Here is a 25,841-nt window from a genome sequence, read left to right on the forward strand (position 1 = left end):
CCTGTTTTTCTGTGCAGCCGAGGGGCCAGACACTGCATAGGGTCAGCACCCTCAGCCCCAGAGCCCCAGAAGCTCCTGCCTTGGAATAGCCCCCTGGGAGCCCCTCCTCAGCATCTCCCCCCTTTCCCCTTAGCCCCAGTGTGCACCAGCCCAGGTCAGGGCCCTGAGTGCATCGATGCCTCATGCCTCCCCAGTGTCCTGCAGTACTTCCGGAGGCTGAGTCACCACACCCTCACCCTCCCAGCCCTGGCCTGGCCTTCTTGGCCACCAGCCCACCTCCTCCTTCTCCAGAGCTTCCCCTGGCAAGGTCCCTGCTGGGCTCAGCCCAGGCCCCCTGGCACAGGTAGGAACCTTGTACCTGCCCTTGGCCCACCCCACCCTGCATGGCGCCAGGACCCCCAGGCCACAGGGAGGCCCCATTTCTCTCTGCTGCTGGTCTAGTGGCCCTGGAGTCCCACTGCAGGTCAGGTGTGCCCTGACCTCTGAGGAAGCTAAGTGCCCTGCCCCCAGCCAGGCCATCCCCTCTGCTCAGCCCCAGGGCCCTGCTCACTACCCCTTCCCCCCACCTGCACCACGGGCTCTGGCCGACTCTGCCCAGGCCCTGAACGGGCCCCTCTGGCTCCCCTGTGCTGGTACACTGCCCTGCACCACCTCCACTCAGCTTCATTGTGCTGGTGGCCCTGGCTCCTGGCAGCCCGTCTTGTTCCCTCTGGAGCGCCAGCCTCAGAGGCCTTTCTGCCCAGGGTCCGCTGGGGCCAGCCCTGGTCTCAGCACATGTCCCCTGCATCCAAACCTGCCTCTGCCTGTGAGCTGAGCCCTGAGCCCTGGAATGCCTTCTCTTCTCCATCCTAGCTCACCCTTGCCAACTGCTCAGTGGGATGGGCTCACACCCGCTTCCCTGCACCAGGAGGCTGCACTGTGCTTTCACCAGCCCTCAGCTGTCAGCTGCCAGCAACTGCCCAGCTCCTGCCAAAGTGTAGAAGCTGAGTGCTGCCTCCCACCGGCCTGCTCACCTGTGGCTGCTGTCCCTGAGCTCTAGTGCCTGTTCCCTGCTTGTCCTGCCTCCCACCGCCCTGCTCACCTGCAGAGGGTCTGCCCTTGTCCCCAGAGCTCCAGGAGCTGCCGCCTCCTCCTCCTGCCCCTGTTCACCTGCAGCTGCTCTGCCCTGGTCCTCTGAGCTCCAGTGCCTGCCCCTTGCTTCTCCTGCTTCCCACCAGCCCCTGCTCACGTGCGTGTGATCTGCCTTGGCTCTCTGAGCTCCAGGGGCTGCCCACCTCCTCCCCCTGCTTCTCACCAGCCCTGCTCACCTGCAGCTGCTCCGCCCTGGCTTCCTGAGGCTGAGCCTCAGTTCTGCTCACCTGATGCTCTCCCCTTGTCCCCTGAGCTCCAGGAGCTAACCCCTACTTGTCCTACCTCCCACCAGGACCTGCTCACCTGTGGCTGCTCTGCCTGGTCCCCTGAGTTCCGGGGCCTTCCCCCTGCTCATCCTGCCCGCCACTGGCCCCTGTTCACCTTCAGATGCCCTCCCCTGCTCCCCTGAGCTCCAGAAGCTGTCCCCTGCTCCTCCTGTCTCCCACCTGCCCTGCTCACCTGAGGCTGCTCTGCCCTGGCTCCCTGAGCTCCAGGGGCTGCCCCCTGCTCTTCTTGCCTCTCACCAGCCCTTGCTCACCTGCAGCTGCTGTGCCCTGCTCACCTGAGCTCCAGGGGCTGCCCCTGCTTGCCCATCTCCCACTGAACCCTTCTCATCTGCGACTGCTCTGCCCTGGCTCTATGAGCTCCAGGGGCTGCCCCCTGCGCGTCCTGCCTCCCACCTGCCCCTCCTCAACTGCAGCTGCTCTGCCCTGGTCCCCTGAACTCCAAGAGCTGCCCCCTACTTGTCCTGCCTCCCACCAGCCCCTGTTCACCTTCAGATGCCCTCCCCTGGTCCCCTGAGCTCCAGGTGCTGCTTCCTGCTCCTCCTGCCTCCCACCAGCCCCTGCTCACCTGCAGCTGCTCTGCCCTGGTTCCCTGATCTCCAGGAGCCGCTCCCTGCTTGCCCATCTCCCACCGAACCCTTCTCATCTGCGACTGCTCTGCCCTGGCTCTATGAGCTCCAGGGGCTTCCACCTGCACATCCTGTCCCCGCACCGGCCCCTGTTCACCTTCAGATGCTCTGTCCTGGTCTCCTGCGCTCCAGAAGCTGCCTCCTGCTCCTCCTGCCCCCACCTGCCCTGTGCACCTGTGGCTGCTCGACCAACTGCTCAGTGGGATGGGCTCACACCCGCTTCCCTGCACCAGGAGGCTGCACTGTGCTTTCACCAGCCCTCAGCTGTCGGCTGCCAGCAACTGCCCAGCTCCTGCCAAAGTGTAGAAGCTGAGTGCTGCCTCCCACCGGCCTGCTCACCTGTGGCTGCTGTGCGCTGAGCTCTAGTGTCTGTCCCCTGCTTGTCCTGCCTCCCACCGGCCCTGCTCATCTGCAGCGGGTCTGCCCTTGTCCCCAGAGCTCCAGGAGCTGCCACCTCCTCCTCCTGCCCCCGACCTGCCCCTGTTCACCTGCGGCTGCTCTGCCCTGGTCCTCTGAGCTCCAGTGCCTGTCCCTTGCTCCTCCTGCCCCTGCTCACGTGCGGGTGATCTGCCTTGGCTCTCTGATCTCCAGGGACTGCCCACCTGCTGCCCCTGCTTCCCACCGGCCCTGCTCACCTGCAGCTGCTCTGTCCTGGCTTCCTGAGGCTGAGCCTCAGTCCTGCTCACCTTCCGATGCTCTTGCCTTGTCCCCTGAGCTCCCGGGGCTGCCCCCTGCTCATTCTGCCTCCTACCTACCCCTCCTCACCTAAGGCTGCTGTGCCCTGGTGCTCTGAGCTCCAGGGGCTGCCCCCTGCTCTTCCTGCCTCCCACCAGACCCTGGTCACCTGTGGATGATCTGTCCTTGTCCCCTGAGCTCCAGGGGCTGCCCCGTGCTCGTCCTGCCTCCCACTGGCCCCGTTCACCTTCGGATGCTCTCCGCTGGTCCCCTGAGCTCCAGGAGATGGCCCTGTTCCTCCTGTCTCCCACCTGCCCTGCCCACCTGAGGCTGCTGTGCCCTGGTCCCCTGAGCTCTAGGGGCTGCCCCCTCCTTGTCCTACCTCCCACTTGGCCCTCCTCACCTGCGGCTGCCCTCCACTGGTCCCCTGAGCTCCAGAAGATGCCCCTTGCTCCTCCTGTCTCCCACCTGCCCTGCTCACCTGAGGCTACTCTGCCCCAGCTCCCTGAGCTCCTGGAGCTGACCCCTGCATGTCCTGCCTCCCACCAGCCCCTGTTCACCTGAGGCTGCTCTGCCCTGGTTCTCTGAGCTCCAGGGGCTGCTCCCTGCTTGCCCATCTCCCACTGAGCCCTTCTCACCTGCGACGGCTCTGCCCTGGCTCTATGAGCTCCAGGGGCTTCCCCCTGCTCATCCTTTCCCCCTACCAGCCCCTGTCATCTGCGGCTGCTCGGTCCTGGTGCCCTGGGCTCCAGGAGCTGCCCCCAGCTCCTCCTGCCCCCAGCAGCCCCTGCTCACCTGTGGCTGCTCGGTCCTGGTCCCCTGAGCTCCGATGCCTGCCCCCTGCTCATTCTACCCTCCCTCAACCCGGGGCAGCAACGTCACTCAGGCCACTGTTGCCCCCTGCCTGTCCTGGCACCCTCTGTCCAGGTTTGGGCCCTTTTTTTCTGACGTCATTTTTGTTTTTGCGGCACTTGGCTTGTTCCCTTCGCTGTGGAGCACCCCTGTGTCCAGTCAGGTCTCCCCAGCAGAGCCCCTTGCTCTTGCCCATGTCCCCCTCCTGGATGAGCTCCTGGATCCTCCCGTCCCGGCACTGCTCCTGCTCTGGAAGCCTCTCCTGAACCTCAGCTCCTCAGTGGCCTCTGCTCTGCTGGGTCAGCTCCCGGAACCCATAGAGCCTCAGCCCCTTCCCTCGCCCCAGGCCTGCTGTGCTCTGGGCCTTTCTGGGCCTCCCTGGGCTCTTCCCTCCTCCCACCCATACACTCAGTACAGCTCTCCCCTCCTCTCCGCTGCTGACCACAGCCCTGCTCCCCACCAGCAGGTGCCCCAGCCCCATCAACTGGCTCTGAGCCCAGCCCCTGTCCGTCCCCTGTCCCTGCCTCTGCCTCTGGGATCCTTCACTTCCACCCTCCCGTCCTGCTGCCACATCACCCTCCCTGCTCTGCTCCCGGCTCACCTGCTGTCCTTGGTCCTGGCTGAGAAGAGGGCCCCACGGCCAGAACTGCTGACCCTGCCCTGGGCTCTGGTGATGCTGCCGGCCTGGACAACCCCTCCCTGGGGCCTCTCCTCCTCCCTCGCTCTGCTGCCTCCTCAGCTCAAGTCGGTCCTGGCCATCCTAGCATCGCCCCACGGCCGGCTCTGTCGCATCCCATCATGTTCCTTGTGATCCTAGCCCGGTGGTCCTGGAGGCCTCCGTCAGCCTCTAGTGCGTCCTGCCCTGTTGGCTGAGAAACCCCTGCCTGCGGGCCCCGTCGTCTGGCACTGGGTGGGCATCGGTGCCTGAAGCCTGCCCACCTCCCTCATGCTGGCTCTGCTTGGGCCTCCATGTGGGGCCGGCCTCGCCCCAGTGTCTCCCCAGCCTCTTGCAGCCTGTTCGGCAGCTCAGGTCCAGGAGACCCACGGCTGCCCCCAGGCTCTGTCCTTCTCCCAAGCCTGTGCTCCTGCCCTGTGCTGACCCCACTCATCGAGGTGGGGGTCCCAGCCCTTCCTGCTCTGTCGCGGTTCATGTGGGCGGCCCCGCCCCCGCTGTCAGCCGCTATTTGTCTTCCTAGGAAAACACAGCTCAGGTCCCAGGTCCCCAGAGGTGGGAACTCCACCCCTGCACCCTGCAAAGACTAAGAACAGGATTGAAACCGGGGGCACTGCTTACTTCCTGAAGTTCCCTTTTCTTCTGGTGGTTTGTGTGTCAGAGGGCGAGGGGGAGTCCAGACACAGCCGAGGTTGCCTCCTGGGTGTGTGGGGACGGGGGTGGTGGGTGCCCCCATACTTATGGGAGAAGGTGGGAGACTGAACCTTGTGCGCTGCTCTTTTCTCTGTCCCTGATTCCCTGGGGCTGGACTGAGACTGGCAAGGATCATGCCCATTCCGCCCATGGTCTCAACCTCTCAATACCTGGGCCTGTCACCTGAACCTTCAGGCCCCCACTGGGCCCTGGTGGCTGCTTTTGCCTGGGCGTCTCTCCAGGTGGCCCTCACTCATGGTGCAGGGAGGGGAGTGTCAGCCCATCCCGCTGAGCAGCTGGCAAGGGCGAGCTGGGACGGAGAAGGGAAGGCGCTCCAGGGCTCAGGACTGAGCTCACAGGCAGGGGTGGGTCGGGCTGCAGGGGAAACGTGTGCTTGAGACCAGGAGGGTCCCAGGGCTGGTTTGAGTGGACCCTGGGCAGGAAGGCCCCTGAGGCTGGCGCTCCAGAAGGAACAAGATGGACTGCCAGGAACCAGGGCCACCAGCTCTGCCCCTGGGGACTGAGGGACATGGGACAGGTGGATGAACACACTGAAGCTGAGGTGGTGCAGGACAGTGTACCAGCAGAGGGGAGTCAGAGGGGCCTGTTCAGGGCCTAGGCAGAGTCAGCCAGAGCCTGTGGTGCAGGTGAGGGGACGGGGTCGGGGCAGGGTCCTGGGACTGAGCAGAGGGGATGGCCTGGCTAGGGGCAGGGCACTCAGCTTCCTCAGAGGCCAGGGGCACACCCGAGTTGCAGTGGGACTCCAGGGCCACTGGGCCAGCAGTAGAGAGAGAAACGGGGTCTCCCTGGTGCTGGGGGTGCTGGCATCATGTGAGGTGGGGAGGGCCAAGGGCAAGTGCAAGGGTCCCATCTGTGCTGGGGGAGCCTGGACTGAGTTCAGCAGGGACCTTGCCAGGTGGAATCTCTGGAGAGGGGGAGGAGCTGGGCAAGGGTTGACTTGGAGGTGGGAGGTAGCAGGGGACGGGTTGAAGCCAGAGGGAGTGGGAAGACCAAAAGCCTGAGGAGGTGTTACACAGAAAGTGTCCAGAATGGAACAGGAAGCATCCAGAATGGAACAGGAAGCATCTAGAATGGACACTTGTGAGGGGAAATCATGTCCCCCCAACTAAGTGTGCTCTCCACAAGGACCTGGCTCACCCTTGTGTCCCTGCTGGATCCCTGAGCTGGCACCAGCCCTGCCCTCAGAGAGAATGTCTAGGAGGCAGGTGGAGGTGCACGTGTGGGTCCCTGGGGAAATCCATCCTCTAGCCATGGGCTCCCAGTTGGCTCCCAGCCTCCGGCTCTGGCTTCACCCCATGGAACTCATTATGGGCTCAACCTCCCAGACTGGGGGAGGACGGAGTGAGAGGCCCCACACTGCCCATGGCACACCCAGGGGGCCGGGGAGACTGTGCTGGGCTGGGACAGGGAGTTCTCGTGCAGCCTGTGGGGCTGGTGGCTCAGGACAACACCCGTATCTGTTAGCTGCGGCCCTGGCAACACGGCACCCCAGACTGCGTGGCTTAAGCAACAGAAGTTTATGCTGTCCTGCTTCTGGAGGCCGGGCATCTGGGATGGAGGCCTCGGTGAGGCTGACTCCTCTGTGTCACCGAAGACTCTGTCCCAGGCTCTCTCCTGGCTGCTGGGCGTTGCCGGCCGTCTCTGCTGCTCCTGGCTTGTGGAAGCAGCGCCATCTTCACAGGGCGTTCTCCCCACGTGCTGTCTGTGCCCTGATTCCCCCTTTTGATGAGGACAGCAGTCAGATCAGAGGCTCGCCCTACTCCAGGGTGACCTCATCTGAACTGGATTGCACCTGCAAAGACTCTGTTTCCAAACAAGGTCACATTCTGAGGTCCTGGTGGTTAGGATTTCAACACATGAATTTATAGGGGACACATTTTAACCAATGACACTTTGCCTCCACTCCCCCCATAATCAGGTCCTTCTCACATGCAAGATCCCCGCATCCCATAGCAACACCTCCAAGAAGGCTAACACCTTCCAGCGCCAACTCTTAGTCCACAATCTCGGTTGAATATCATCTGCGTCAAGTGTGGGAGAAACCCAGGGTGAGATTAGGAGAGGAACCACGCAGGGGTGGCGAGTCTCTTGTCCCCTCCAGCCCCGGTGAGTCTGTGTGCACTGTGTGGGTGTGTCTGGGGCTCCACCTGCTCCCCCATCTACCTGCTCATTTTCCCCAGGCTGTGGGCATTTGGGGCAGGGGCCTCAGTGCCCGTCCTGCTCTCTCCCAGTTCTATCCAGTGCCCCAAGCTGTGCTGGGCTGCAGGTTCTGGGCAGGGTGGGCCCCTAGGAAGGAGAACAGGGTCACCTGCAGCTCCCATAAGCCCAGGTCCAGTCCCAGCTGGGGCTCCATCTCTGGCCCCTGCCACCCTTGCGATCCCCCAGGTCCTCTGTGTCTCCCTCCTGGGGCCCACCAGGCCTGCTCAGCTCCGAGTCCCATGTCTGTTCTCACCCTGCTCTGCTTTTCCTTGGGGCGGTGGCCCTGCCCTGGCCTCCAGAAATTGCCCTTGCCCCCACCCCTTCCTGTGTGAGGGGCCAGCCTGTTCCTCTCCTGCCAAGCATGTGCCCACCTAGACCCAACAGGCACAGTGCCCCAGCCCCTCCTGCCCTCTTCTGGCCTTCACGCCCAGCCATGCCGGCAGCCTCCCCCAGTGACCTGGGCTTCACCAGGGCCTGGCTTTGTGTCCAGCTGCCCCTCCCGTGGTCCCACAGTGCTGCCCCTTTCCCTCAGTGAAGGGGCTAGACTGCATGGGAACTGGCTGTGTCTCAGCTGTACGCACCTGTGTGTGTGTTGGTGCGTGCATGTGAGTGTGTGTGTGTGCTGGGGTGTGTTGCAGGTATACTTGTGTCTGGGGGCAGGGGGAGCATCTGCTTTCCTACCTCAGGCCTGGAATGGCCCTGCCAGTGTGGGTGGGGGCAGCGTGTGTGAGGACAGTGCTGCTTCGGCGTCTGTGTGTGGCTGGTGGGGGCGGGAGGACACGGTGTGGCACGAGTCGAGTCTCGGGTTCTGCATCTCCATCCAGCCGCTCCCGGATGGCTGCGCTCCTCAGGGTGCAGAGCAGCCCTGGGGGTCAGGAGGCTGTCGGGACGCTGGAGTCAAGCATTGGCAGGGATGGGGTGGGCTGGACAGGCAGCGTGGCCAGGGGGCTTTGAGCCAGGGCAGTGAACCACCCCCCAACTGTTTTAAGTTTTGAAAGTCATATTTATTCAAGTGTAGTTTATATTCAGTATAGTCCATCCTGTTACACGTGAGTTTCAACAAATGCAGAGTCATGCAACCGCCGCTGTAATGCAGATGAACAGTTGTAAGAAGATGTAGAATCTCTCCGAAAATTCCATCAGCCCCTTTGCAAACAGCACCTTCCTGATCACTAGGAATCCATTGATCCGCTTTCTTTTTTTTTTTTTTTTTTTTTGAGGCGGAGTTTCGCTCTGTCGCCCAGGCTGGAGTGCAGTGGCCGGATCTCAGCTCACTGCAAGCTCCGCCTCCCGGGTTCACGCCATTCTCCTGCCTCAGCCTCCCGAGTAGCTGGGACTACAGGTGCCTGCCACCTCGCCCGGCTAGATTTTTGTATTTTTTAGTAGAGACGGGGTTTCACTGGGTTAGCCAGGATGGTCTTGATCTCCTGACCTCGTGATCCGCCCGTCTCGGCCTCCCAAAGTGCTGGGATTACAGGCTTGAGCCACCGCGCCCGGCCTCCATTGATCTGCTTTCTGTCAGAAGACTCTGACTTCATCATCCAAATGATCTATTATGGAAAATGTTATAAGCATCCAAAACACACAAAACCGTTTTAAAAAGTAAGATAAGTGAGATATTTAAAAAGTTTTCTTTAGCATACAAACAAAATGAAGGTACCTTCCCATTTTTCTACAGACGTGCAGATATTTTTCTTGGTGCACAGAGATAAGGCAGAATTAGAATAAACATGTTCTAAAACTGACCTCCGGAAGAACTAGTCTTAGTCATTTCTTTGGCGTATGTGAATCAAGATTAGGGTTTGGTGTTTGGTGTCCGCACTGTGTCAAGGATCAGACAGAAAATACAAATGGAGGGGCCCCTTTCTGAGGCCAGGCCCCACTGTCAGGGCATGTGTGGTGACCGGGGGCCAACACCAGCTGAGGCTTATGGGCTGCTCTGAGGAGGGCGGGTTTGCAGGTGCCTCTTGGACCCTTTGTTCAGGACCAGGACATGTGTGGCTGGGCAGCAGCCTTCAGACCCCCGCAGGCTGGTGCCCGGTGCCCACAGCCCTCTGTGGGGTTGTCAGGCCCCTGCACCCATGGTGGGGTGCTGTGCTCCAGAGTTCCCTGGGACCAACTGACCTCTTGTCTTTGGTTTTGGCCCAAATGCAAGTCCCTGGTCTCTTCCAAGTAAATTTATTTTCCCAAGGCTGTGCAGCCCCGACTGCTGCCTGCTCCTTCCCAGGGCCTCTTGCAAGTCCCGGTGCTGATGCCTTTTTGTCCACCTAGTTTGTGGCCGCCGCCTCCAGCTCTGTGTCTGCTTCCCAGCGAGGGAGCCGTGGTTGACGATCTCGTGAGTGTCTGACCTTCTGAAGGGTACAGTGTGAAGTTTCATCGGTCTCACTTAAATGCCTAAGCACCTCCTCAGAAACCAGTGAGTCATGGGGGTTTCTCCATCTTTTCTCTAACCCTGTTTTCTAAGAATTTTCTTGGCAGTTTCCTGGAAACTTGCAAGACAAGATTTTTTTGGTTGGAATGTGGGGTTGAACCCCCATATAATGTCCTGACCAGGGTACTGCGTAGTGGAGCTGTGGGAAAGTGGCCACTGTCCTCCAGATGCCAGGATGGTAGATCCACTGGCAGCTTGCACCCTGAGTCTGGAAAAGCCACAGGCACTCAACTTTATCCTGTGAGAGAAGTCACAGGGGCTACATCCTCCAAAGCCACAGGGGTAGAGGTGTCCAAAGTCTTGGGAGCCCACTGCTTACACCCAATGTGCCCTGGGTATGGGCCATGAAGTCAAAAGAGATTACCTTGGAGCTTTAAGATTTAATGACTGCCCTGCCAGATGTCTGACCTGTATGGGGCATATAGATCCTTTCTTTTTACCAACTTCTCCCTTTTGGAATGGGCATGTTTACCCCAATGTCTGCACTCTCATTGCATTTTTGGAGTCAATAATTTGTCTTTGATTTCATAGACTGATAGGTGAAAGGGACTCATCTTCAGATGAGACATGGATCTTGGGAATTTTGGGGTGATTCTGGAATGAGGTAAGGCTTTGGGGGACTGTTGAGAAGGCATGATTGTATTTTGCAAAGTGAGAAGGACATGAGATTTGGGGGGCCAGGGGTGGAAGGATATGATTTATATATTTGTCCCCTCCGAATCTCATGTTGAAATATGATTCCCAGTGTAGGAGATGGGGCCTGGTAGGAGGTGATTAGATCATGAGGGCAGATCCCTCATGTATGATTTCGCATCATCCCCTTGGTGATGAGTGAGTTCTCCCCCACTGAGCTCACACACAATCTAGTTGTTTGAGTCTGGGACTCCCCTCAGCCTCTTGCTGCCATTCTTGCCATGTGAGATATCTGCTCTTCTGTTATGATTGCAAGTTTTGTGAGGTCCTTTCTGCAGCAGATGCTGGTGCCAGGCTTCCTATACAGCCTGCAGAACTGTGAGCTGATTCAACCTCTTTCCTTTATAAGTTACCCAGCCTCATGTATTTCTTTACAGTAATGCAAATGGACAAACACAGGTGGCTCCAGATACCCCTCATCTTCTCCTTTGCCATCATATGGCTTACTTCTATGTGTGTCTGGGTCCTCTTCTCTCATGAGAACACCAGTCTTTAGACTTGGGACCCATCCAAAATTTAGTATGGTGTCATCTCAAGTCCTTACCCTAATTTGTAAAGACTCCATTTCTAAATACAGTCACATTCTGAGGTTCCAGGTGGGCATACATTTGGTCAGGGAGATGCCATCAGCCTGCCACAGCAGCCTATGCAGGTACATTTGCATACAGCTTAGGGTTGACCTTTCCCATGGAAGTATTACATCCCCTTCTGGACTCTAGTTTCACATGTTTTGGAATGCTTCTTCATCTTGTCCAGCAGGATGAGTCTCTTTTCATTTTCTAGTATTTTTCTCTCTCTTCTTTGGATTGGATTAAAAAGAATTGACGTATTCTATTGATGCATCTTTAAGTTTTCAGTTCCTTCTCATGTCTGCTGCAATCTGTTATTAAACTTGCGTAACGTTTTTTTCTTTCTTTTCTTTTTTAATAAAATAGAGATGGGGTTTTACCATGTTGCCCAGGCTGGTCTCGAACTCCTGGGATCAAGTGATGATTCCTTTTTGGCCTCCCAAAGTGCGAGGATTACAGGCATGAGCCACTGTACCTGGCCAAATGATGTTTTTCATTTCAGAATCATACTTTCAGTTCTAGAATTTTCATTCGGTTCTTGTAAATATTTTCAGTTTCTTATAGAGATTCCCCATCTAGTCACTCATTACAACCATATTTTTCTTTAAGTTTTTGAACATATTTAACATAACTTCTTTAAAGTCCTTGTCTGATAACTGAGTCTGCATCTAGGTCACCTTGGAGTTGATCTCCATTGACCTGTTTTTCTTTTGACTATGGATCACCTTTTCGTATTTCTTTGCATACATGGTAATTTTGGATGTGCGCCCAATGTTGATAACATATGGTACTGACGTTGGGCTTTTCATTCTTCCTTAGCTGAGCATTGATTGTTTCTTTCAATGTTAGGAAGCAGTTAGCTTGAGTTGACTCAAACTCCAAAGTCTGTCTGCCCGGCAGTTGTCAGTAGCTGGAATCTCAGTTCTCTCAACTTTACAGGTGATGCTTTCTGCTGGGCCCTTTGGAATTTTCCCTACCCACACACACCTAAGGGATCAGCCAGAGGTTTCTGTGGAGTTTACCTGCAGATTGTGGGGTTTCCCTTCGGTGACCTTCTCCTTTATGGACATCTTCTCTTCATTTCCAGCTGCTCTAAAAATGCAGCCCTGCATCCCACTCCTCACCAGGAGGGCTGCAGTTTCCTGCTTGAACTCTAGCTGCACCTGTTACATGTGCTGGTTGTGACTTCAGACAAATATTTCAAGGAATAATCCTTACCAGTGTTTGTCTACTTTTGGTCATGTTCCAGTGCCTGCAATTGGTGTGTGTGTGTTGTGTGTGCTTACAGTTTTTCCAGTGTTTATAATTGCCATCTGCCAAAGGACTGGTCTGATATTAGCTGCTCCAGCATTATTGGAATTAGAATGACTTTCTCTCATGTGGTTTTTCATTTTCATTTCCCTGTTGACTAGTGTGGTTCAACATCTTTTCATACGTTTAGTGGCTATTTGGATATCTTCTGTAAAACATCTGTTCAATTATCTTTCTTATTCCTCTATTGAATATTTGAAATTTTTTGGTTGGTTTACAGGGATCTTCTATATATTATGGATCTGTTTCTGTCAGTTAGTTATATATGTTTATAGGAAACAGTGAGAAAAACTGAAATGGACCAAAAGATTACTAGGTGCCTTCAATGGAAAGCAAGGCATCATCTTGTACACTCTTCCAGGTTATTTCATTCTATGAAGCTCTGCATCTTTCATTTTCTTTGAACTATTTTACAACTCTATAAGCCAGGGTTCTCCAACCCCTGGGTCGTGCACTGGAAGCGGTTCGTGGCCTGTTAGGACCTGGGCCACATAGCAGGAGGAGAGGGGTGAGTGAGCATTACTGTCTGAGCTAAACCTCCTGTCAGATCGGTGGCAGCATTAGATTCTCATAGCAGCGAACACTATCGCAAACTGCAGATTCATGCGGTCTACGTCGCACACTCCTTATGAGATCCTAATGCCTAATGATGTGAGGTGGAACAGCTATGTCCCCAAGTCATCCCCCGATCCTGGTCTGTGGAAAAATAGTCTTCCATGGAACTAGTTCCTGGTGGCAAAAAGGTTGGGGACCACTGCTCGAAGCTGTAGATAATTGATAGCGATGCAATACTCTTTGAATTGGTAGAAGTTCAAATTCTCATCTTTGGAAGGTCAGTGGATTCCTCCTCACCTTCCAGGGAAAAGGGCAATTTTGCATCTATTTATGAACACCTTTTACCATTCTTTAATCAATTATATACGTGTAGTAATTTGAATTCCTCTTTGAACTGGTTGTAGCACCTTAATTAATGAGATAAAGAGCATCTCTGAAATGTGTCATCATGTTTATGTGAGTCATGATCATAATATTTTTTTAAAAATGACCTTTTAACTCGTTGAGATTTCTTCTCCCCCATGGCCTCACCCAGCCTCAGTATCCAGGAAACTTAGCGTTCTGTGGCCCCGGAGGGCGGGAGACCAGGTGTTGACGAGCAGATGTGAGGTTGGCCGCAACTTTTCCCCACAGCTCTGCTTCAAGGAGTGCCCCGGGAACGCCTCCCAGCCCCACACCTGTCCTGTTGGCCCAGGCGAGCTCCGTGCCATGTGGCATCTCTGCTGGTGGCCACCTGGTGAGTATGTGTTGAATAGAGAAATGTGCAGCCTCTCCACAGAGCTTCCAGGGCTTCTGTGCTCTCCAAACCTGTCTGGGTTCAAGGGACCTTCTCAGGGTGTGATGTGTTGGTGGCTGGGTTGAGCCCCTGTCCCTGAGGGTAGGACTCAGGCAAGGACAAAGCTTTGGACTCATAAAGGTGGTGTGGGGCGAGTGAAAGGAACAGGAGCTTTGGGGTCAGAAATGCAGGTTCCAGCCTGGCATTGTCCCCATGAGCACGGGCTGCAACCTCACCAATAATTATAAGATTACTCACCTAGTAATCTTTTGGTCCATTTCAGTTTCTACAATGGTGAAAGTGTCAGAGACTGCAGTACGCATTTGAAAAGCATCCAGGGATGGCAGGGTTCTGGGTGTGGACCAGCCTCCTGACCATAACCCATCACACCAGGGATGTTATGTGACATCACATCCCGAATACTGAGGGTGTGACCTTGGTCGCACCACTGACCTTGACGATTGTGAAAGAAAAATAAAATCTCAGGACTCCAAACTCATTATGCCACAAAGAAAAGCTGAGCTTGGAAGCTGAGTCATGGAAAAAAAAAAATAATAAAAAAAGAACAAAAGTTATGCATTTCCTTTTGTTTCTAAACTGATAGCAGCAGCAGGTAGGCCGGGTCTCTCCAGGTGGCCTCCTTCAGCCTGACACTATAAATTAACAGCCCGGTCTTCATGACGTGGGACAAAAGGAGACAAGAAATCGTCCCTCCTGCCCCTGAGACGAACGCATGTTTGACGTCTTCCTCTACTCTGTTTATTTTCTTATCAAGTGGAGATTTACTGAGCACAAGGCGAATGAGTAATTGCTCCCTCAACTCCTCTTTTTCATACAACGTGGGGGCTCAGTGACCTCCAATCAAAGCCTCACAAGAATGTGACCCTCCCCTCCTGATTTTTTCTCTTTCATCTTTCCCCTCCTCCAGCTTTTCCCCTTTTCAATATTGAAGCAGGATGCAGTGTGATTCCACCTGGGGTCAGGTGTGGGGTGGTCCCTGACCGTGGTGGTCCGTGTTTCCTGGGAGACAGCCAGATGTGGGTCCTGAGGGGAAGAGGCCAGTGCAGTCACAGGACGGGAGAGAGCAAGTCCATTGTGCTGAGCGGGCTGGGAGGGATCCACAGAGAAGACGGTGTGGCTCAGCAGCCAGCACTGGGGACGGGAACGTGGGTGAAGGGCCTGGCACATGGAGCAGCTGAAGGCGTGAGGCTGTGACCTGCCTGGGGAGCCCGTGCCTGAGTTTGCAGGGTGGGTGCTGGGGTCGCAAATGCTTGTGTCCCTGTGCGAGGCCTGTGTGAGTACACGTTTGTGTCATGTGGCTCCCATGCATGGCAGGCATTGTCACGTGGCCCCCACACGTGGCAGGCATTGTCACGTGGTCCTCACACTTGGCAGGCATGTGCAGCCTTAGTACCATGCCAGACTAGGCTTTCTGTCTCCTCCAGGCCCAGCCCTGCCATTTGAGCAGGGAGCTTGGCCATGGGACTGATGTTCCGTCTCCTCCAGGCCTGGCCCTGGCCTGCCATGTTAACAGGGATCTTGGCCATGGGAGTGGAGAGCACAGGCGTGGCTGTGCCGGGTCTCGCTGGTTGGGCTCGGTGGGGACACCACACCCCTTGCTGGGTGTGGGTAGCAGAGGGGCCGAGGTGCCCTCTGGGAGGTGGTTGGGCAGGGGCAGGGTCGGGAGCATGTTGGGAGACGGGTGTTCAGCTAGGCTCCTTCCCTGTGCAGGGGCTCAGCTGAAACCTGGGCTCTCACTCCCCTCACCCCTGCCTCCTCAGCATCCTCCCTCTGCCCCTCTCTTCAGCCTGCCTCGGGCCTTGCTCTGGGACCCCTGCTGAGAGGACAGGAGGGGCTTCAGCAACACCCTGTGCTGGGTGGACGCTGAGATCACAGCCTCGCTCTGTGTCCCCTCACAAGGCCACATGGTGGCAGGTCCTTCCTCCAGTCTAACCAGAGTCCTGCTTGCTGCTCTGCAAGCCCACTTGGGTCCCGTGGGGCAGGGGCACCTGGCAGGGTGGGCTTCGTGGGTTCAAGGGCCACCGATTCCTCCAGGTGAACATGCTCAAATGGTTCCATTCTCCCCCTTCCCTCGGCCACAGGGACCTCTGTATCCTGGGCTGACCACAAATGTCAACACAAGAGTCACACCAGGAATGTCATACCATGTCACATGTCACACCACAGCACACTATGTCACACCAGGGATGTCACGCCACATCACACCATGGAAATCATCACACTGGGGATGTCGTACCCTGTCACACCCCATCATGCCACATCACACCATGTCACACTGCATCACATCACACCAAGGATGTGACACCCTGTCACAGCACATCTCACGTCACATCATGTCACACCACACCCCATCACACCCCATCACACGAGAGATGTCACATCCCATTACACCACATCACATTACATCACACCATGTCAAACTACATCATACTCCATCACACCAGGGATGTTATGCCACATCACATATGTCACGCCACATCACACCAGGGAGGCACACTCATCACATTGTCACACCATGTCACAACACATCATACCCCATCACATCAGGGATGTCACAGCCTGTCACACCACGTCACAATGCATCACATTACATCACACCACATCATACCACATCACACCACATCACACCAGGAGTGTTGCACCCCATCACTCTCCATCATATCACACTGCATCACATTATGTCACACCACATCATACCACATCATAACTCATCACATCAGGAATGTCACACCACATCACATCACATCATATGATCACATGTTACACCACATCACACCCCATCACATCACATCATGTCTCACCACATCACATGTCACATCACATCACACTATATCACCCCTAGTTACACTTCATCACACCACATTACACCAGGGATGTCACACCCAGTCACAACACATCACATCATGTCACACCTTACCACATCACACCATGTCATACCCCATCACACCACATCACACCACATCACACCAGGGATGTCACACTCTGTCACACCACATCACGTCATACCCCATCATACCAGGGATGTCATACCCCATCCAACTGTGTCACATCACATCACACCATGTCCAGTCATGTCACACCACATCACATCACACCACGGATGTCACACTCGGTCATACCACATCGTAGCACATCACACCATGTCCTGTCACATCACACCACATTACACCCTGTCACACCAGGGACATCACACCACGTCACACCATGTTGTGTTACATCACAGCACGGATGGCTGGAGGGTGTGCAGGGGTCACCCACAGTGCAGCCTTGCTGGAGAGTTGAGGGAGGGTGCTGGGGCTGGCCATGGTGTTCCTGCAGGAGTGCTGTTCCAGGAGGGCCGGCCCTCTGGAGGATGCTTGGTCCCAGGTGGAAAGGGGCAGGTGGGGCCTGGGTGCCTCAGGGAGGGGCCCAATTTCCCCAGGGAACCTGTTCCAGGCGCCAGGCCCTGAAGGGGGCAGGAGCTGCAGGGAGCATCTGCTTCTTCCAACTCGGCCTGCTCAGGGCACGGAATGACGCAGCACCCAGCACTGCCCTGGGTTTCCCTTCCTTAGCTTGGCCGGGCCATCTATTATCAGACAGTGGACTGGAGCCCACCCCACCAGAGCACCTGGAGGCCCCTAGGGCCGCCTGAAGGGCAGAGGGTGGAGACCCGTCCAGCAGGGTCCCTGCAGGCTGGCTCGTTCTCTGGGCAAAGCTCTCCTGCATCTCTGGGACGCCATCCTTGGGCTTCGGATAGAGCCGGTGATGCAGCAGCTGCCCGCCCTGACCCCAGGTACTGTCTCTCTCACCCCCCGCGTGGCTGCAGCAGTGTGTCCTGGGAGTTAAAGGGCTGGGCTTCAGCACCCAGTTCAGGCCAGGCCCCCTGGAGCCCACCCTCCAGCGGTGAGGCCTCCCACGGCACCGCAGGGCCTGGAGTCTGGGGATTTCACCCCAACTCTGTGTTTGGTGCAGCTCCTGCTGCTCGATGCCACACCAACGAATCCAACCACTCCCCTTTTCCTGGGTGAGATGGTCTCTCTCCTGCCACAGGAAACTCCGATGGCATTTCCCAGCCCAGCCACTGCAGCCACCTCAGTAACAAGACCATCTCCTTGACTGAGTTCCAGCCAGGCTCCTTGGAGCTTCTCCACTCGGCCTCACCTTTGGCTTGTAAAGACTTGAGCAGACACTAACAGATTCTAACAGCTTCTGGCCGCACCCCTAGGCCGACCCCTGCCCCGTCAACACCTGCGTGAGAAAGCTCCGTGCACCAGAACTGACTCTTTGCTCCAACCCCGACCTCCCTTTCTCAGGGTGTCTGCTGAAAGGGCTGCAACCACACGTCCTTCTGTCCGTTCCCGATGTCTGTGCATTTCCTGTGACCCAGGAGGGTCTTTCTCGGGACCTGAGAGCCACTCCCTGAAGTGTCCCCATTGGGAAGATGGAGCCAGTGTCTCCAGGCTCTGGGAGGACAGAATCCTGACCTCAACAGTGGCCAGCACGGACACAGAGGGCCCCATCCCAGAGACGCTGACCAGCGCTGGGCAACTTTTCCCTTCCCCAACGACTGAGCCCCGAGCACCCTCCCTGCTCCCTGTACCACCTCCCTTTACAAGGCTGTCGCCTCTGCACAGATGAAGGTGAGTTCAGGTCTTGCCAGACTCTTTCTTCTGTTGCAATAGTTATTTCCGTTGAAAATCTGTCCTTGCTACATGACCTAGTGCCCAGCTTTATCTTTGAAAATGTCTGTCTCCACCTCTGCCTCTCCTGCCTGGTCCTTGTTTCTGGCACCCAACATGTCTCTTATGGGCTGAATTTTACCCCGGAATGAATCACACACCAGGTTTCACCCATACCTGATTAAGGTGATATTTTGATGAGATTTCAGGCTGAGAATTGATGCTGAAAGGGTTACGTTTGGGAGATGCTGAGATTAGGATGAATGTATTTTTCATGTGAGAAAAGCATGAATTTTGGGGGGCCAGACTATGGACTGTTATGAGTTACATTGTGAGTGCTACAGATTCATATATTGAAGTCTTAATCCCCGGCCTCGCAATGTGACTGTATTTGGAGATGGGGTCTTTACAGAGGTCATTACGTTCCTATGAGGTCACTAGTCTAATCTGATGTGTGTTCTTCTGAGAAGAGAAGCTCAGGACACGGGCACACAGAGGGATGGCCATGTGAGGACCCAGGGAGGAGACGGTGTGTATAAGCCAAGGAGAGAGGGCTTGAGAGAAAGCAGCCCGGCCTGCATCCCCATCTCAGATTCCTGGTCCCTAGGCCTGGGAGGATCCAGGTCTGCGGTGCGAGCCGCCCCACGGTGGTCCTGAGCTGACTCACACAGATCTGACACCCACCTCTCGATTCTGGAAGGCCCTCCTTGTGGCTCTGCCTGGCCAGCCTGAGCCAGCTCCCAGGCCTCAACCCAGCTTGTCCTGGAAGCCCTGCCCCATGCAGAGTGACCAGGGCAGGCAGCACCGTGCCCAGCAGGAGGAGAAACTGCATCCACGTAGCAAGAGGAGAAGCCCCGGGGGTCCATGTAGTGACGGGGCCAGGGAGGGCTGCGTGGGCAGTGCGTGTGGCTGCAGGCGGTGGGGGGCGTGTGCAGGGAGCCCCCGAGGTGCAGCTCGACCAGCCGCCTCCTGACTCTGCTTCGCACTGGGCGCAGGACGTGTGTGAACACAGGAAGGCTGCTCCCATCACAAAGTACAAGACTTAAAAAGGATATTTTATTTTCATCAAAAATGAGAAACATTAAAGACAATGAGCTTTAGAAAATTTAAAAGAAGAAAAAAGCTACCAAAGCTGAAATGGTGGCACCTCCTTCCAGTGAGCCCGGGCGTCCTCCCTGACGGCCGAGGCAGGCGCTTGCCGCGCTCCCGCTCGTGCCTCCCTTCCTGTCTGCAGACTGTGTGACTTTCACCGAATGGCGTGACGCGGGCAGCAGAGCGTGGGAGCCTCTGTCCAGCAGTCGTGGCCAGCAGCCCCGCTCTCCCCAGGCCGCGGGCACCCTCTTTGCCGTCTCGCCTCCACCTCATGCCCCAGAGTGGCTGCCTGTTCCTGCTGCACGTGACTTGGGGCTGGACTTCAGCCTCTGTGATGAGTTCCGCTGTGTTCACGCTCCTGGCTCTCCTGGTGTCCCTCCACCTCTCTCCCCGGTGCTCCTGGGCCTCCTCTGTCCTCAGGACCCACCAAGGCTGAGTCTTGCTTGCCTGGGACCTGGTCACCAGGCCTCCTCTGGCAGACCTGTCTGGGCAGATGCCCACCCCTTCCTTGGACTGTCCTCACCCTTGCCCTGTAGGGCTCCTGCAGCGACCACGTGGACCAGGCTCTTCTCTGAGTGATCTCGGCGGAGTGGAGTGGGTGGGAGGTGGCTGTGTCCTGGCCCTGGTCCCTCCTGTCCCCAGTGTAGACTCTGGGGCTGGCTGTCCCTGTGGGTCGAGTTCCACCTGAGAATCCAGCATCGTGGGCCGGCAGCCAAGGGGCGGTGCTGGCACCGAGACCCTGTTCCATGGGAGGCTTCTTCCCAGGAGCCGGAGAGCAGCGTGCTTGGCTTGAAAAAAGAACAACCTCATTCCTCATGTCAGTTCCCAGGAGTGCCCAGAATGGAGGCGGCTGGCTGCGGGCTGGGAGGAAGGCCATCTGACTGAGCCTTCGCAGCTCTCCGAAGCCTCCCCGACAGGGCCTGATGGTGCTGTGGCTTCCCCGCTTGGTGGCTGATGCTCCCACTCACCATGTGGAAACCACACCTGTGTTCAGGAGGCTGGCGTGGACGGGGTTGGCTCCAGGGACAGCTCCTGCGTGGGTGGGCTCCTGGTATGCCGGCCGCTTTCTCCTTTTGTGTGAGCACCTGGTGTGCCAGAGGGCAGGGATGTCCTGCTGAGGGCACACCTGGCGCCCAGCATCCTGCATGTACCAAGCAGCGGAGGTCTGGGGTAGACCTGCTATGCACAGGGTCTGGAAGGGGGGTGTGTCTGGTATGGCAGGGTCAGAGGGCAACTGGGAGGTCAGAGAGCCATGGAGTTGAGGGCGCTGAGGTCACGGGGCCGGCGTGGCCTGGGTGGTGGCTGAGTATGGCTCACAGCTCCTGTGTGGGGTCTGGGCGGTCGTGGATACCCCACAGAGGGTGACCCTAGGGCCCCTGCCCGATCGTGTTCCTGTAGTCGGGGACAATGGTCTGCTTCAGGTCCACCACCGAGGAGAAGATCCACTTCACCTGTAGGCAAGGCATAGCACAGGAGTGAGTGAGGCCACAGCCCTGCCCCCGAGGCCCACCCACCCTTCAGGCTACTGAGGCCATACCACTGCCCCTGAGGCCCATCCACCCCTCAGACCACCGAGGCCATAGTCCTGCCCCCATGGCCCACCCACCCCTCAGACTGCCGAGGCCACAGCCCTGCCCCTGAGGCCCATCTGCCTTTCAGGCCACCCAGGTGGCAGGGCCTCTACACTGCCTGTCCCCAGGCCTGGACATGGAGAGCAGGGCCACGGTAGTGACAGCATGTGGACAACACAGAAGACAGCATCAGGGACAGGTGGGTACAGCATAGGGGACAGTGTCAGGGAGAGGTGGGGAGAGTGGGGGACAGTGTCAGGGAGAGGTGGGGAGAGTGGGGAACACTGTTAGGGAGAGGTGGGGAGAGTGGGGGTAACAGTGTCAGAGAGAGGTGGGGAGAGTGTGGGGGACAGTGTCAGGGAGAGGTGGGGAGAGTGTGGGGGACAGTGTCAGGGAGAGGTGGGAACAGTGTCAGAGAGAGGTGGGGAGAGTGGGGAACAGTGTTAGGGAGAGGTGGGGAGAGTGGGGGACACTGTTAGGGAGAGGTGGGGAGAGTGGGGGGAACAGTGTCAGAGGTGGGGAGAGTATGGGGGACAGTGTCAGGACAGGAGGGGACAGGTAGGGACAGTGTGGGGGCAATGTCAGGGAGAGGTGGGGAGAGCGTTGGAGACAGCAACAGGGACAGGTGGGGAAGTGTGGGTGACTGTTGGGGACAGGTGACAGCGTGGGGGACAGTGTCAGGGACAGTGTTGGGGACTGGTGGGTACAGCCTGGGGAACAACATCGGGGACAGGTGGGGACAGCATAGGGGAAAGTGCCAGGAATGGGAGACAGCATGTGGGACAGCATCAGGGACAGGCAGAGACCGTGTGGGGGACAGTGTTAGGGAGAGGTGGGGAGATCTTGGGGTACAGCATCAGGGATAGGTGGGGAAAGCATGTGAGACAGTGTTGGGGACAAGTGGGAACAGCATCGGGGACAGGTGGGGACAATGTGGGGCACAGTGTCTGGAATAGGGGATAGCATGTGGGACAGTGTTGGGGACAGCATCAGGGACAGGTGGAGACCATGTGGAAGACAGCGTGGGAGAGCATCAGGGACAGTGGGGGGACAGTGTCAGGAATAGGGGACAGCAGGTGGGACAGCAAGGGGACAGGTGGAGACAGCATGGGGGAGAGTGTTAGGGACAGTTTGTGACAGCATGGGGGACAGTGTTAGGGACAGCTGGGGACAACGTGCGGCCGACCTTGAAGAAGGTGACGGTGGCACTGTAGCACACACTTAGCAGGAAGAGTGTGATGAAGATGGTGATGGTCGTCCACAGCCCGTCCAGCTCCCCGTCCTGCGCCTCCGCACAGCTCTCCTCCAGTTGCAGCTCTGGACAGGAAGGGGGTGGTCAGTGCTGTGTCCCGCTGGGCTCGGGCCTCTGGGGGCGATTCCCTCTGTGGCAGGGCCCAGGATGTAGGGCCCGGCCGGGATGGGCCAACAGTGTCCTGAGGTCAGCTCCCCGCAGCTGCCCGCCCTGTGCACCAGCTTTGGCCCCCAGGCTCAGCCAGACACCCGGCCCTAGATAGCGACCCGGCCCTCAGCAGGACCCACTTCCCGTCTCCCGTGTCCCTCCCTGAGGCCCAGAGGGCAGGAGGATGGTGAAACCCACCCCTCAGGTGACCCCAGCTGCAGGGAAGGGCGGTACTGGGAAGTGGGCCAGAGCCAGGGACGCGATGTGGCGTGTGTTCCCGTGTGTGGGGGCCTGTGTGTGTGCAGTGGCTGCAGGGGCTCTGCTGTGAGAGGAGGGCGGGGTTTGTGTGAGCTGGTCAGCATGTGGACAAGCTGCTGAGAGGCTCGTGGGCCTTGAGGTGCTGCGTGGGGTTCATGGGGGCCTGCGTCCATGGAGTGTTCACGTGTGCGGGGACCTTGCTCTGGTCTGGGTGCTGTGCAGGTCGCCCGTGTGAGGCTCCTTGTGAGGTGTGCGTGTGTGTGTGTGTGTGGTGGCTCTGTGGCCGGCCAACTTCAGTGCGGGGTTTAATGGGTCTGGGCTGAGTGTGTGTGTGGGCATCTGGACCAGTCCCTCCACAGGGCCCGAGAATGCATGTCCCCAGGAGTCGGTTATGTCCCCATGCGGGTGTGAGGCTGGGCAGGGCTGCCAGGGGTTAGTGCCGTGGGGGCAGATGGGTGAGGGAGGGCCTGTCCCTACCCACATGGACTAGGCCTGCCCCTGAGTGGGCAGGGGGTCTGAGGACAGGGAGCTCACAGATCAGGACAGTCTCCTACAGAGGCGGGGGCTATGTGCCTGTCCCCAGGGGGCTCCTAGGCTTCTGGTGGCCCAGCCCAGGGCAGCTGCTGCTGGAGGGAGGGCCTCGCTGGCAAAGCCCCACACCCCGCCGAGGGCGGCCCCTGGCTGAGCCCCACCCTAGGTGGCCCAGGCACACGTGCACAGCCTGGACCAGTGTGGGGTCAGTGGGACCCGCTGTGCCTCCCTCGTGCCCCTCAGGCCTCAGACTCGGCCTGACCCTCGGAAAGAACCATCAGAGTCTCGCAGGGGCCCAGGGCAGCGCTGGGTGCTTTATTTCCATGCCGGGCGCCTGGGAAGTATGTACACGGGGTGCAGGCCAAGCATCCTCACGTCACCCCGAGAGCCCGGGGGGCGGGGGCTTGCCGGGTGTCGCACTCATTTACCCGGAGACACGGAGAGGCTCTTCTGGGTGTAGTGGTTGTGCAGAGCCTCATGCATCACGGAGCATGAGAAGACATTCCCCTGCTGCCACCTGCTCTTGTCCACGGTGAGCTTGCTGTAGAGGAAGTAGGAGCCGTCGGAGTCCAGCACGGGCGGCGTGGTCTTGTAGGTGTTCTCCGGCTGCCTGTTGCTCTCCCACTCCACGACGATGTCGCTGGGGTAGAAGCCTTTGATCAGGCAGGTCAGACTGACCTGGTTCTTGGTCAGCTCCTCCCGGGGCGGGGGCAGGGTGTACACCTGCGGCTCTCGGGGCTGCCCTGTAGGGACAGAGGTTGACACAGCGGTCACTCCCAGGGCAGAGGGTGGGCCGAGCCGGCCTCTGTCCAAGTGGCCCTCGCGCCCTGCGGGCCCCACCTTTGGTTTTGGAGACGGTTTTCTGCCTTGGGGCCGGGAGGGCTTTGTTGGAGACCTTGCACGTGTACTCCTTGCCGTTCAGCCAGTCCTGGTGTGTGACGGTGAGGACGCTGACCACACGGTACGTGCTGTTGTTCTGCTCCTCCCGTGGCTTCGTCTGGGCATTGTGCACCTCCACGCCATCCACGTACCAGTTGAACTGGACCTCGGGTTCTTCCTGGCTGACGTCCACCACCACGCACGTGACCTCAGGGGTCCGGGAGATCATGAGGGTGTCCTTGGGTTTTGGGGGGAAGAGGAAGACTGACGGTCCCCCCAGGAGTTCAGCTGAGGAAGAGATGGAGGTGGGCATGTCAGCACCCAGGCGGGGCCTGTCCCTGGATGCAGGCCACTCTAGGGCACCTGTCCCACCTTGAACTGGAGGGCGAGGCCTGGGCTGGCTTACCTGGGCACGGTGGGCATGTGGAACAACATGTGAGTCCTGCAGAGAGAAGATTGGGAGTTACTGGGATGTGGGAGGCGAGAAGGTGTCTGAGCTGAGGGAGTGGAGTTTGGCCTTTGGGGTGGGCTTAGGTCAGGAGCAGGGTCCTCCCAGATATGGCTCTTGGCAGGTCTGAGCCCAGCACCTGCCCCTGTGTGTGCAGGGCCTGGGGTAGGGGCATCCAGCCTGTGGCTGCCCTGAGTCTGGTGGAAAAAGCCAGAAGACCGTCTCCCTGAGCATGAGTGGGGTGGGCAGAAGCCTCTGGGTGAGGAGACAGACGGGGCCTGCCCTGCTGCCCTGGGCTGGGGCAGCACAGCCAGGGTTTGTCCAGGCAGGAGGGCCGAGCCTGGCTTCCAGCAGACACCCTCCCTCCCTCGCTGGCCTCTCACCAACTGTCTTGTCCACCTTGGTGTTGCTGGGCTCATGAACGACGTTGCAGGTGTAGGTCTGGGTGCCCAAGCTGCTGGAGGGCACGGTCACCACGCTGCTGAGGGAGTAGAGCCCGGAGGACTGTAGGACAGCCGGGAAGGTGTGCACGCCGCTGGTCAGGGCGCCTGAGTTCCACGACACGGTCACGGGTTCGGGGAAGTAGTCCTTGACCAGGCAGCCCAGGGCCGCTATGCTCTGGGAGGTGCTCCTGGAGCAGGACGCCAGGGGGAAGACCGATGGGCCCTTGGTGGAGGCTGCAAGAGACGTGGTGCCATGTGACTGCAGTGTGGGACAGAGCTGGGCCCGGGGCGCAGAGGCCTCTCCGTTATTGTCTCTCAGCGAGGGTCCAGTGTCTGGGCTCATGGGCATTGGGTGTGCACCTGGCTGGTGCCACCTGCCTCACCTTGGCCCCCTCCCTGCCCCAAAGGCAAGGTCAGGCCCAGCCTGCCCCAGAAGGCTTGCAGGAGCGGCAGCCCTGCGGTGCCCTTCTGTAGGCACCCCTGCAGCCTAGGAGGCGGGGCTGGGTTAGTGCTCTGTGTCTGCAGGGAGTCAGCACAGCCCAGGGCCTCTAGCTTGGCCTCGGCTCTGGCCATCGGTGCCACCTCAGAAACGGCTCATGCCCGTCGGCCTCACTCCAGCCTTTTATGGGTGCCTGGCTTGACCAGTGGCCACTGTTCTCAGATGGCTTCTCGTGGGTCCCCTGAGCCCCCTGAAGCCCCTGACCCTGCCGCCCCAGCGTGGCCCTCCCCTAGTGAGTGGGCCTGACTTACCCAGGGCCCTGGTCATAGCCTGCCCTCTGCCCTCCAGGGCCCTGTTTTTCTGTGCAGCAGAGGGGCCAGACACTGCATAGGGTTGGGACCCTCAGCCCCAGGGCCCTGGAACCTCCTGCCTTGGAATAGCCCCCTGGGAGCCCCCTCCTCAGCGTCTCCCCCGTTTCCCCTTAGCACCAGTGTGCACCAGCCCAGGTCAGGGCCCTGAGTGCATCGATGCCTCATGCCTCCCCAGTGTCCTGCGGTACTTCCGGAGGCTGAGTCACCACACACACCCTCACCCTCCCAGCCCTGGCCTGG

The 25,841-nt window shown here is 58.2% G+C and overlaps 1 long non-coding RNA gene and 2 gene segments (V, D, J or C); 1 reads left to right on the top strand and 2 right to left on the bottom strand.

Annotated features, from left to right (window-relative positions):
- Positions 1 to 25,841, bottom strand: part of LOC103229879 (immunoglobulin heavy constant alpha 2-like) — a 229,682-nt gene that overhangs the window by 45,376 nt on the left and 158,465 nt on the right.
- LOC140710020 (uncharacterized) lies at positions 258 to 10,627 on the top strand. Its single transcript, XR_012090897.1, has 4 exons — positions 258 to 343; positions 6,877 to 7,064; positions 9,429 to 9,573; positions 10,120 to 10,627. It is a non-coding gene; the product is annotated as an uncharacterized lncRNA (long non-coding RNA).
- Positions 19,204 to 25,134, bottom strand: LOC119622805 (immunoglobulin heavy constant gamma 2-like). The segment is given in 6 exon segments: positions 19,204 to 20,713; positions 22,020 to 22,150; positions 23,450 to 23,764; positions 23,862 to 24,188; positions 24,307 to 24,342; positions 24,732 to 25,134. Coding segments are annotated over 6 exon segments (1,296 nt in total).

This window comes from Chlorocebus sabaeus, chromosome 24 (assembly GCF_047675955.1).
Source record: "Chlorocebus sabaeus isolate Y175 chromosome 24, mChlSab1.0.hap1, whole genome shotgun sequence".
In the NCBI taxonomy this organism is placed as follows: Eukaryota; Metazoa; Chordata; class Mammalia; order Primates; family Cercopithecidae; genus Chlorocebus; species Chlorocebus sabaeus.